At 33.0% G+C, this 13,799-nt stretch overlaps 1 protein-coding gene across 3 annotated transcripts in view; it reads left to right on the top strand.

Moving 5' to 3' along the window:
• Window positions 1-1,011: 1,011 nt before the first annotated feature.
• LOC111625556 (BRISC and BRCA1-A complex member 2-like) overlaps window positions 1,012-13,799 on the top strand; it is a 14,980-nt gene continuing 2,192 nt past the window's right edge. Inside the window, exons 1-12 of one of the 3 annotated variants that reach the window (XM_023368720.1) lie at window positions 1,012-1,028; window positions 1,164-1,323; window positions 6,181-6,257; window positions 6,334-6,425; window positions 6,516-6,704; window positions 6,788-6,862; window positions 8,340-8,440; window positions 8,514-8,613; window positions 8,687-8,757; window positions 11,399-11,481; window positions 11,577-11,727; window positions 11,804-13,264. In XM_023368720.1, the coding sequence (XP_023224488.1) occupies window positions 1,214-1,323; window positions 6,181-6,257; window positions 6,334-6,425; window positions 6,516-6,704; window positions 6,788-6,862; window positions 8,340-8,440; window positions 8,514-8,613; window positions 8,687-8,757; window positions 11,399-11,481; window positions 11,577-11,727; window positions 11,804-11,864 (1,110 nt within the window). In that variant the 5' untranslated portion in view covers window positions 1,012-1,028; window positions 1,164-1,213 and the 3' untranslated portion in view covers window positions 11,865-13,264. Of the gene's footprint in view, window positions 1,029-1,085; window positions 1,324-6,180; window positions 6,258-6,333; window positions 6,426-6,515; window positions 6,705-6,787; window positions 6,863-8,339; window positions 8,441-8,513; window positions 8,614-8,686; window positions 8,758-11,398; window positions 11,482-11,576; window positions 11,728-11,803; window positions 13,265-13,799 lie in introns of those variants that run through there. The other 2 variants (XM_023368721.1, XM_023368719.1) reach the window with 2 other exon arrangements.

Below are 13,799 nucleotides of genomic sequence, written 5' to 3'. Positions count from 1 at the left end.
TGTTTGACAAATCTGTAGCGAACGCCGCCCTTCACATCTGTACCCTTAACGGTTGTAAAATACAAGCAATTATCCCTGGGTGTATGAGTCATCACTTCCTGGAATAAATTCGAACTTACCCCACAAGACCGTCGAAAACTAGTTGTCTTTGTTAGCCGCGTCGTCGAGACATGTGCTGTACCAAGTACGCGAGAAGGAGAATAAAAGTTTAGTTTTTGTTACGATCTCGTCTCTTCGTTTCTTTCACACACAGCGACGAAAGATAAAAGCAACCACAACGCAAAACCACAAATCCATGGAGACTGGACGTACGAACGACCAAGATGGCGACTTACAAGTCTGGAAACCCGGGATACAATCCGAACGGGTGGAAAACCCCAGGAATTTTTTGGAGTGGTATGTCCGGATATATCTGACTTCGTTCCTCACTACCAGGCTGTTCCATCGTAAATCTGGCCCCCAAAGTGGACGGACGGTGGTGAGGAATGGGATCCAATAAGTCCAGAACTGACAGGAAGTTGCTCTTCCGGATTTGATCCAGGATCCTCCGGAGCGGGTTGCTGACGCTTTAGCCATTTCAACTGTTTTTTTCAACTTTTTCCGCTCTGTGGCACTAAGAAAGCCTCTTTTAGCAAGCCCATTATGGGTTCGGCGAGGCCCACAATGGGGCAGGCGGGTGCGAGAGACGGGGACCGACATATCCGGAAGAACCACCCCCGAAAAATTCCCTGGACCCATCCGTATTCGATCCCGGGTTCCCCAGCGCTAGCTATTTCGGCTATCCTGCCGTCGATTCGGATCATTGCGTTTTTTTTTTTTTTTTTGCCGTATATAAATATGATGTTAGCGAATTACACGTCATTGTCAAAATTAGCAATTGTTTATATTATTTTTTTTTCTATTTCGAAGAAGTTTATTTAAACTGAAAGTAAATAAAGACCGACACCATCATACGTAAAAGAATATTTCTACTGGCAACACTCTATTCTTCTACTCTGCCACCCTAGCGGAATTTTTTTTAAAAAAAGGTATAATTTTTAGAATAATTTTCACAGAAAGAAAATATCAAATAAAATTATAACTTTTGAATTATTTTATTTTATACGATATTTAAACGATAGATTTTTACGTGATAACTTTATTACACGTAATTTTTAAATTAGGGAAATTTCTTGTCGGTTAGGGAATTTTTGTCAGTTTTCGTCGGCGAGGGATGCATTCGTCGTTCGCTCCTCACGTTCAGAAGTTTGTGGAAGAAATCATCAGAAATGGAAAGATCGGAATATCTGCAGGGAATATTGCGGTTATACATCCGAAATCTGGGTAAGAAAGTATAAAACTAAACAATAAATTCGATTATTAGACACGAAATGTCAAAATTAGTTCCATCTTACGGCAGAATTTACCCTTGCAATGTTCAGCCACACAAGAATATGCGGGGAAATTACCCTATTTAACACAATCTCGGTTATCCGGCACTTCTCTAGTCTCACGCTCTCGATAATCAGACGCCCTCTGGTGTTATCGGCACATTTCTGAGTCGTAGACGAGGTTCGAACTCCGGCACCGGTCAAATTTGAACGCCTCGCTAAACGCAGTGTGCCATCGAGCCCGAGGCTTCGACGTCGCATCCTCGAGCCTGGAAATGATATTAAACATTGCTAGAATCGTCGTCTTGGACGGCTCGACAAAGGTACAGTATCTTATGGCACAGTACCGTATATGTATAAAAATGAGTACACCGAAATTTCCCATCGAAAACTGTTTTTCCCACTAAATTTTCCACCACGGTTTCAATCTCCCAATAAATTTAATGGAATTTGTCGACTTGGAGGCGGTAATGTACTTGGATGTTTGGATTGATGGCTCAATAGTCACCGATCCAAACATCCGAGTCAATAGTGAGTTTGCGACAAACATCCGTGTCAATAGCGAGTTTGCAACAAACATCTGCGTCAATAGCGAGGTTGCAGCAGAAGTTTTCGTCTCTAAAACGTGATGAACATCAAATGTCAAGCGCTGCTATCTTGTAAGTGGCGCTTGACATTCGACATTCACGTTTTAGAGACGAAACCCTTGGCCACAACCTCGCTATTGTCGGCTCGTTTGCACGTCGTCTAATTATTTTTGATAATCCGACGACGTTCCGTTCCCATATACGTAGGATTGCCAACATCGTACCGTATTACAATTTGAGTTTTCTAAACGTTAAAGCGACTAAATCGAGCTTATTTATCCAAAAATATGAAGAAAACTTACTTATAGTAAGCCCGTTTTCCTTATATTTTTGAATTTTTTATACCTGTACATGAATAATTGGTAGAACTTAGTTGTATAATAATTTTACATATCTTACAACATTAAATGTCTAAATTTTTATATTAGGCAATGGGACAAAATTATTATATTGATGTTTATGTCACTTGATTATTAATTTCTTAATCCAAAGTTCGTATCGATTAATAACTGTTTGTGAAGTTCCTTTTCGGTTCATTTTCTCTATACTCGTCCGAGGCAACGAGAGGGGAGTTGGGATTTTTCCCGATTCTAGAGAAAACTTAGGAGCTCGTAGTGGTTTCTATCAAATTAATGTTACTACTTTGAAGTTATTGTTCCGAGAAAAACATTTGAATTTGATTTATAATTAAAGAGCTTTAAATTGTTTAGTGAAATCACATGAAAGTTCTAATTAAAATAGACATTTTACAAGGATAAATAGATATTTTTATTGACCAAACAGTCAAAGCTTGATTTTCTATTAGTCAAAACGTCTACAAGCTGGATTATATCTGGGCTATAACTAAGTTAAATATAAATTATAAACTTAATTATATTTAAATGTTTAAGTGGTTAGGCCTTTAGATTAATAATTAAAAATGAATTTAAAAATTTCCTGAAAAGAAAAATCAACTCTCCTATTGAATAGGAGAGTAACCGAATTCAGTCTGAATGCCTTTTCTGATTAGTCGGGTCTTTTTTACGAGCCTTTTTTCCGGTGAAACCTCTGGCCGGCCCTGTTTTGCATATAAATACCACAGTTAAATCTGTTTACACAAATCGGTTGTTTTATGGTAATGCCAGCAATATCCAAACAAACTTATTATATAAAATGTTGGTTAAAAATAGGTAAAAATATCTAATTTTACCAATGTTAACAATGTCACAATCTCTAGATAGAAGGGTTGCTCATTTCTAACCTTCTCTGTCTAATGTAGCATCTATTTTGAGTCTATCTGATCATATTCTCAGACCATTCTCTTCTCAATTGGATTTTATTTGGTTAGTACAGAGAAGAGGAGTTTTGTCTTCTCTTCCCTGTAACGATAATTTTTATGACTCTCTCAAAGAGCCTTTCGGCACATACATCTGATAAAACATCTCTTCCTTTTTCAATCTTGAATGTTTCTACCATATAAAACAACATATAAACTATTCTCTTAAAATTATTTTGAGCAGTTCTGACAAAAGTCAAGTATCCATAATAATTTCAATAGAATAATTTATATTATGCTGGAGTCGGACAGTACAGTATTGTCGTCCGACTCTTCTGTCTTGGACGTAGAGGATTTGATCCCGGGATCTCGAAAATCGGGATATCGGGATCCCGGGATCCCGACCACTTTTCAGTCCCAAAATTTTCGGGATTAAGTTTTCCTAATCCCGAGATTTTCGGGATTGACATCATTTTAAAAAAAGTTGCAAAATAGACTGCATGAAGCGAAACGTTCAGTGCCAGTGCTTTTAACAGAATTGCTTGCCTATCATTTTAATATAAAATACAAGAAATTTTATTCCAAGCAAGCAGCAGAAATTAACCTAGCGGGCTTGCGATGCTTGCTTGTAATAAAACTTCTTGTATTTTCAACTAAAATGATAGGCAAGCAGTTCTCACTGGGTTACTTGGTAATATACTTCATTTTTGTACTTTTGAATTTTCGCGGGCGCCAATCGATTTTCTGGTGCAGTCGAGAGCACTACTCAGTGCGTTTTACCTGTCAATGTGTCAGCCATCTTGTTTTGCCAGTGTAGTTAATATAGACCCGACGCCTCTCGCTTAGGGGGGTCGACCTTAGGTGAAAAGGTTACGACCCTCGCCTTGCCCGCGATCTGTCAGGATGATGCGAGAAAGTCTTTTTACGTTTCGGGGTAGTGGTTTGCTGGACGCTGAGAGACTCACACAGAGACCGAATTTACAAAATTAACGCGTTTATTTTTAGAAAGACATGCTTACAATGATCGAAACAATCGGGATTGTAGCCTTTACTCCTACAATCCCGATCCGTGTCGACCGGACTGTTTTCTTCCATCCTCCCCGTGTCCTCGAAGCTTATAAGTATTTACTAACGATTCCTCCAACTTCCATCAAACCTAAACGCGTTTTCTCAGCAGCTGCATATATGTGCAACAAATTGAGAAGCAGACTTGGTGATGAGACACTGGATGCGTTGTTATTTCTCAGATCATATTTTCGCAATTCAAATTAGAATGTTCCTATTAGATTAGTTTTCTTTATATTTAAGAAAAATGTGACTGATTAATATTATTTTTAAATACTTTTTGCTAAGAAACTTACTTTACTACCTACTTACTAGGTTGTTATATGAAAGTAGTCTATTTAGTCGATGTTAAGAGAGATTTTTGTTAATTTTCAAGGTTTATTTGAATAGTTTGTTACATAAAGGTTTTTTCAATTTATGTGAGTTTAAAGAGATGTCAGTGATGCTTAAAAAAGAATAAATTTAACATGAAACAGTGATTTTAAGTCTAGTTAGTCTGACTCTAAGTCTGATTAGTTAGAGTGATTAAATTAACTAGGTGTATACCGTAAAATACGTTGATTTTTGTCTAAATTTTGATTTTCGATTTCTGTAAGATTTTCTTATTTTTTATTAACCCTCAATACCGAAATAATCCCGGGATCGAGTAAGTATAATCCCGAAATCCCGGGATTAGAAATAAGGACCGGGATCGAATTCCCTACTTGGACGGCAATACTGTACTTGTTTGTTAGTTTCTAATATGAAGTGTTACGTAGAGATTTGTCTTAGCCACAACAGTTTAAAATTTTCTTTAATTCAATTAAAATAATAATTGTCTCGTTTCTCTTAAATGACTTTCCGGTAATCTAGTATTGCAGTTTAGCATAGGCAGTTAGTAATGAAATGTTAACGATTCATAAAATTATCGGATCAATTATAGTCGTGATTAATAATCGAAAGAAATTGATATTAAAGGCACACTCCCTTAATGCCATATTTTCCTGATGATTTCAGTTTTAATTAATTAATGGCCCAGTTTAATGAGTCGTTAAATGTCTGCTTTGCTATTTGACTTGACGAGTGTTTTTATAACAAAAACATATTTAATTTTGCTGTAAAATATTAGCACGATAAGATACTTTTGATTAGGTTAAAGAAGGAAATTTTTGATGAAATCATTTCAGCTGGTTTGGTTCCACTAAGTACGTTTTATATCTACATGTAAATATATACACATAGATATTTGCATTATAATAGATACTTCAAGGAGGTAGATAATAAACTACATTAATGCCCATTAAAATCACGAACATAGACTCCAAATGGCATTTACTTTTTTATACGTTAAGGCTGTTTATTTTTATATCGGTGTCCCATAATCAATTAAAACATTTGATTAACATGTCACTTTTCTGTTATCGTTTAAAGAAATCTGAAGCCAGAACACACAGACAGAAAAATGTGTTTATGTGGAAGTTGAACTTGCATCTTTCAGTAACAGTTTTCTTTAACTCTCTTCATCCTGTGGGCACTAAGAGTGCTTTTTTAGCAGCCTGTTGTTGGTTTGGCCAGATTCAAAATCAGGTGACTGGGTAGGAGAGACAGGGTCGACAGGGTCGCCATGTCCGGAAAATTTCCAGGGGGTTTTTGACCCATTCATATTCAATCCCAGGTCCTCCAGAGTGGTAGGCTGCCATCTTAACTGCTTTGCTGTCCTGTTGTTGCCTGTAACACATTTAACATATAAGCAAGTGTAACTGGGGTGGCTTTTGAGCCTTTTTAGCATCAGAATAGCTTGGAAAAATCCAACAATTAATTAGTGATCTGTCTAATTTAATATAATTTTGACAAATTATATAAAATTTGGTTTTTAATTATCTACCAACTTCTTAATTGTTATAAATACAAATTGTTTTTGCAGATGTAGTAATTTTGAGAAGAAACCACTCTGCGATAGATTCAAGATAGTCATTCCTTACGGTGGACAATCTGTAACATGTAAATATTGTATTAGAGAATGTATATTATTCCATATATTTGGATACTTAAATAATCTAATTCTTTTGATAAACAGGGGAAATATTGTTTCACGCTCTTTACCCAGATTTACCTCCAGATTTCATATTTGATGACGGGAATTTTAAACCAGATATAAACGATATCGAGGTTGGATATTGTGCTTGATATTGTTTTCAAAAGAAAATGCATATTAACAAATTCATTTTTTAATTATTTAATTAATGCTAAATTTTTTAGTCTCTGTGTAATTGGAATCCTGACGATCCCACGTCACTCATCCAAGTCATACAGCAATTGCTGGAGAAATATCGATGGCAAGAGGTTATGCTGTTGGAAGATTACTCGAGATTACAGTTCGAATATTCTTCTCTCATTCACCAAGCTGGATTTTCGGATTCGGACGTAGAAGTGTTATTGAATCGTAAAGTAAGTGTTCTAAAATCTGTGTTATTTTAGTCTTTTATTAGTTTTAAATATAATTATTTATATGCAAAAATTTTCAATTTCAGAACAGAAATGGTCCAGTTAACTTTCTAATTAGATTGCCAATTGATTTTTCAAAACTTCCACCTTTTCTCACAAAAGTAAGTGTGTTATTAATGTTAATTGAAGCCTGAATTTCTAACCTTAAGCCAAATGATGCCAGATTTTTCTATTTTCTGATTAAATTTTTTAAATAATTTAAAGTAGCGATAGGACGATGATTGTCTTATATAAATTCATGGCGCACAAATGATAGTGAAGCTTCAATTATTTGTTTCTTAGTGTTTCAGATACAAACTGATAAACTTTTTTCTCGTGCATTAAACTAAAGAACATTCAAATGTTACATTGTTACTTTCCTTCACAAACATTAAATGTACAGAGATAACTAATAAGTAAATAGACACCCTAAATGTCAACAAATGTATGCATTTGTTGACTTTTTGAATGTAAATGTTCAGTAAATGTAATTGTAAATGTCAGGTCTTTCCATATTATCCAGTGGGCTAATGGACAAAGCATCCACATGTTCGTGGAGGACGGAACTCATCACACCGCCAAAGGACCTGGATAATTGGTTGGCAATACAAGGCATCCACAAGCCTCCAAGGGCCAATCAGTTACTTGACATGAATCTCACTAAACATGTCTGGAACCCGCTGGATTGTGCAGTACAATGACATTCATAGAAACTTGCTTCCTGTGGAGAACATTTAGATAGTTGCATTCCAAGTGAGTCATATTCTACAGGCGAAGATAGTAGAACTCATAAATTCCATGCCTGAAGAGATAACTAGGTCTTTAATGTGACATTTGTATCACAAGAATACTGTGAAATAAAGGACAGTGTCTGAAAATAAGGATGTCTGTTTACTTACGAGTTGTCTCTGTAGTTTCAATGAGTTATATAGCATTATATACCATCTGAATTTTAGTTCATCTTGAATAATATATTAAAAAAACAGCTGAGTTCACTCAATATTTATATCTTTAGATATCTAGATCAGGTGTTTTTTTTGATTATTTTTAAAGTTATGAGATATGCTCCTTCAAACATATCAATATAAATGTCATAGCAAAATTATTCCATTATTAAAAATAAATTATGTTTATGTGATCAATTGTTATATTGTATGATACAATTGAATACTGATATTATTATTTTAACAGGTTATACCTATTATTAAGAGAGGGACAAAAATATATCTATGTGAACAACAGATATAAATTGACCATAAATATAAATGACTAATATTATTGATGAACTAAAGAAATATACAATAGCATTATTTATACACCTAATACTCTATTGTCAGCCAGCATGCAAAATCACAAAACTGATATTGCCAATTCAGCAAGCATAAAACTACCCACTACACTTCTTCCTCAATAAATTAGCCTATTTCTTATCCTAATTATCCTATCGATAAATTATTATAAATCCACGATAATACATCAATGTTACCTACACATTCTCTACATATTAGATATATAATAGAGAAAATTATATAATGGTTATCCAGATATTTTTATAAACAAAAACAGTAAAAAACATTATAATTTTGTTTTTTTATTTAGGACAATCCGGGCGACGATTCTGCCGTTCTCTTGGTAACTTTCCAGACACCCGACGGAAGTCGAATTACTCCGCAATTATACTTATCACCAAGAGTCGAACAGTAAGTATTAAAAAGAATATTAAAAATGTCATTTATCGATTATTTTGTTACACATACGATTCTTTTTAAATAGAGCTCTCGGTGGTAATGCAGCATTACGCATTCCTAGCTTTTCCAGTGCTGGATGTTTAATGGATTACGTGCCTTTAGTTCGTCAGTTATTAAGTAACAAAGTAATTTAATTTTCAAATATTTTAAAGAATTTTATTTTGCAAACTTGTTTTATTGAAATTTTATATTATATAGATAGAACAAATTGTAGTGGGTTTTGAAAAACGTAAGGAGTATGTGGCTGCTTTTTTAAGTCATTATGGAAGGTAAATAATTTAAAAATTTTTATTAAAATATAAAATTTAAGGCACACTTTATTCACATTTCCAATTTAAAATTGAGTAAATCTTAAATTCAATCCTTACTCCTGAAATTTGAAATATTCTTCAATGCTCTTCAGAAGTCTGTACACAATGAAAATTACATATTTTCTCTTAATTTATACTTTAAATACGTAATTAATGTTTTACTCTTTAATGAAATCTTAAATCACATCTATGCTTAACTATCATTTAGTTTTTTCTTGAAAATGAATCTATCTACAGTAGAGCCTCGATTATCTGACCCCCGATTAACCGACCGTCCTAGTCGGCAAATTTCAAATGTCCGCTAGTGATGTGGTGCTACAATATTTGGCTATGTCTTGGCTACTTTAATATTATTTTTACGTGTTTTAGCTGGCAACACTCATTCGACCATGAAAGGGAGCCAGTATTTAAAGGAGGCTTAATTTTCTAATTTTTAACGATACAATAGCGACGATTATTATTTTAAAAAATTTTTGTTAGGCTTAACATCGATGAAAATTCAACGCTAAGTAGGTTAATAGCGATATACTAATATACTAATTACATGGGATATAATAATATACTACACTAATAATGGATTTTTTCATACTTTTCGGTTATCCGACCAACCCCAGTCCCCAATTGAGTCGGATAATTGAGGCTCTACTGTAATCCCAACACTATCTTCATTATTCTGTTTAAAGATTCACTTTATTAAGTCGTTATTTCATTTTTTTCAATAAATAGCACGAATATCTTTCAGTGGCATTGCTTCTTTCAGGCCACCTTGAGGATATGAAGTTGTCCTGCATGTTTATGTTTATAGTTATAATAATAAATAAAAATAGTAAAATTTTTAGGCCAGCACTATTCCACATTTAATAAATGTTAGTGAAAATAAATATCTTTTTAGGCTTTTACGGTATATATACTGACAAGTGGAAAAAAGCTGATTTGCTTCATGCACAAAGAAAAATGCACTTGCTACGTAAATGCCATCTGTTGTGTCAAAGTTGTCTTATCCTCACTGTGAAAAAATCTCATTTTACACTCATGTGTTTCATTTTTTTCCCCTCTATTTTTATTGTGTTTGGATATACCAGTATATATAACCTCTACCTATTAACTATGGCGTCCAAGAAGCATGTGGAAGGTATTTGCTTAATACATAGCTGAAGCAAAATGTAAGTATTGATGATTGAAGTAAAAAAAAAGGAACTTATTGTATAGTACATGTGCAGAGGATCTGGCGGCCATGTTTAAGATGCCAAAGTTGATGGTGTATGATGATGATGATGATGTAATTTTCATTTTATAATATTATACAGATCTGAAATGAATTAAATTCAAAGTACAAAGCACCACTGTATAGAAGCTGAAATAACTCAAATGCAGTAGCATTTGAGCATCCACAAGGCACATAAGTGATATACAGTGGGTAATCGGTTAACGAACATAATCCGTTCCAAGACTTTGTTTGCTATCCAAATTGTTCATTAACTGATTATTGATTTACTATAGGTTTTTATGGGAATTTGATTAATTTTGTTCTGGAGACTCCAGAAAATAAATAAAAATTAAAAGATTTTTAATAGTTTATCAGTACAGGTAGGTATCCCTCATACAACACAATTTTCAATTATCTCAAATTTGCCCACGGATTTTAGGATATTGAAATTTTCAAATTGTTTTATACTTTTCCTAAGGTACATCAACCTATTAACCTCAACCTGGTTTGGATGCTATTCTATGACCGTTGTTCTGACATCCTCCCACTTCAAAAGATCTTTAATAGCAGATATTGGCATTAATCTTCTTTCTCAGAAGAAAACATATCTTGGCAAGTTTCTTGGTGTTCTACATTCAATTGTTCTTAGTGTTATTCTGTCGTCAGATCCATTTCAGGTCCCATTATGAGCTCTTCGATGTTCTTTATTTCTCAGATGTGATTTTTTATACTCCTTAAGTTGCTTGAGTCTTCTTGATTATACTGTATCTTTCTTAGATAAGATTGAACTGCCAACCTACTGTAGACCTGTTCAAGCCATACTGTCCAGCAACATCAGACATCTGCCCACTCTCGACTTTTGCTGTTATACTCCCACCTTTCGAAAATAAAAACCGATGCAAAACTTAACGAGTGCCCACCTGACAGTTTTGCGAATACTATAAAAAAATAGTTTCTATCAGGAAAATAAAAGGCTGGAATTACAAGGGAAAGCTTCAAAGTTTGGGGAAATACTATTCGATCAGTATATATTGGGTTGAGCGTTGATGTTGACGTTTCCCGCGCTCCTGCCTGAAGACAAGGGAAGACCAATTGGTATTCATTATTTTATGTCACTTCTTTTTGTGTTTGTTCTGTGGTATTTGTTGTCTGAACATAAAAATCTTTCACGAAAGTGTTTGTTATCCGATTTGTTCATAGTCCGAACTGTTCGTTAACCGATCACCCACTGTACTACTTAAGCTAGTTTAGCTTTATAAACTAACTATATTGTATAATTAATAAAGTATATTTGGTGCCTATTATTATGACAATTATTAATATAATTTAAAGTATTGAAAAGTATTACAAGCATTTATATTTTCCATAATACTTATCAATTTATTATTATAGGAGTATTGTCGAATATGAGGCAGAATCTTTTTCCAAGTTATCTTTAATGTTTGAATGGAATGACTTTTATTTTCTGTTACACAGTAAGAAATTTATCTTTAAATCATGAAATATACACAAAGATTCAAAATTTATTGATATCTAAAAGTACTTTTATTTCTTAATTTACATTTTTCAGTTAATATACCTTTATACTTTCCACAAGACAAGCCATCATTTATGTTTCAGTCCATCTACCATGCTAATATAGGAAGGCCGTACAGCGTCATCTGCAACGATTATCCATACAGTCCGAGATGGTCGGGAAACGAAATGGCCGAGCGAGCACAGTAATTTACAATTTATATTTTTAACATTCTTATTAAAATGAAACCCGAATTAATTTTGAAAAATATAATTTTTCAGATCGTTTTTACTCGACTACGTTCCAAAATTTCAAAGAAGTTCTATTGAAAACAAGTCGTAATTATTGCCAAAATATTTATATAAGGCCAGCAAACGTTTAAAATACTTCGGTAAGATTTATAAAAAGAAATTTATGTATTAATATTTATAAATTTGGTATGTTATATATTTATAAGATCATTTTAAAATCAGTCTTATGATAAAATTCAAAGTTAATTTCTGTAACATCCGAATCTAACTGCAGATTTTATTATTTGTAATATTTTTCTGTATCACCAGTTTTATAACATTGTTACATCAGAATGTAAATTGTTTTTTAAAACTAAGCTGTACAGTAATTAATTATAGCAGTTAATAAAAACTAAATACACGGTAATTAATTAATACCACACAAATTCTAGTGTTTAGATAATACATATTTCTGCTTTAATTCTATACACTAGGTAATTTTGATTCAAAAGATAAAATACGGTACTGATATTACTCACGGGGTGATGGAGAATATATAGAGAAGACAAAATCTTAGGGCTCCTTATATTATCAAGAATTACTTGATCATTGCTAATTTATCAAGTGAATTGTTAGCATTAAGCATCTCAGATGGTTTCAAGTTAAAGATTACAGAAAGTAAATTTAGTCATTCCGACTTGTTCTTGGTTATTTTATTGTGCAAAAATATTAATATAATACTAATACTATTATAATATAATATTAATATAAATTATAATACTAAATGATGGATATATAAGAATAGTCTTTAATATTTACACTATTTTCAAATGAAATGAGAAGTAAATTTTTACGGAATATAATGTAAAAAGATACAAGGTGTAGACAAAAACGTTGCATCGAGTTATATCTTTCTTGTCTATGTATTAGCTAAATACACGTGCACAAGACTATAGGTAATTGGTAGTGGGCTATTCGACGATATAGTTGCATTCCCGACACTCTTCTCATGGGGCCAAAACCCATTGGCTCCTACGAAAGTAGTGGAACAATTTAAATTACAAAGTTGTAGAGCATCTCAAAATTAGTGAAAAAAAAGAGTGGTGAAACTGAGGATTCTCTGTATGGCTTCCTGTACTAAAGCCCATGCACTTGTATTTGCTTAATACATAGCTGAAGCAAAATGTAACCTGATGTAATATTTTTATCTGCATCCTGTATACTTTAATGAAATAATTCTATTCTTAGAAATAATAATCTATTAACTAAAGATGTAGCAAGAGATGCAAGAATCAATTTATGAACTCTGTGGGTTAACTTTTGATTCCAAATCATAGAATAATGATCAGTTTTATCTCTTATGTGTAAAATTGATCTGTAGAGCTCATAGATAACTCTTACAGATGATAGGATCACTTACACAATGAAGAAAAGAGAACACTACCATGAGCAAATCATGAATTATAACTTCATATAACAGACGTGTTATAGCATGGAGAGACAGAATATTTAATATGTGTTATAAGTGTGGCGTAATAAACACTAGTAATGTGTTTTATTCTAAAGACACATGGCAAATTTTCCATCAAATTCCTTTATTAGTTGATACGGTACATTTTTTACTCGTTTCGGGCTTTGTCCCTCTTTAGTCAACTAAAATACAATATATATATTTAACTTATAACAGTAGAGAGTTTACATAAAATAATGAGTACATAAACGATATATAGACGTACCTTTTGGTTACACTTTGTATAATTTAAAAACGTAAAATCTGCTTTAATCTTTGTATAACTAGTATATATTATAAATAAATTAAAAGGTTAAAAGTTCTAAAATCTTCTCTTATAAGCATATTTCGATACTACAAACTGTAAAAAATTTTTAACTGTTTCCTCCCCCTCTTTACCTTCCACAAGAATGAATTGAGAAAAATGGGTTTCTAATAATCCTCACAAACAGAAAAACATGACTAATAAAATTGTAAGACTGTATGTATATATGTATTTTTATTATTACATATAAATAAACATAGTAAGAAAGTATA

The sequence above is a fragment of the Centruroides sculpturatus genome, unplaced genomic scaffold, assembly GCF_000671375.1.
Source record: "Centruroides sculpturatus isolate CEXI.00-Female unplaced genomic scaffold, Cexi_2.0 scaffold389, whole genome shotgun sequence".
NCBI lineage: Eukaryota > Metazoa > Arthropoda > Arachnida > Scorpiones > Buthidae > Centruroides > Centruroides sculpturatus.
The sequence above is the reverse complement of the archived record's forward strand: the minus strand, read 5'-3'. Positions and strand labels throughout refer to the sequence as shown.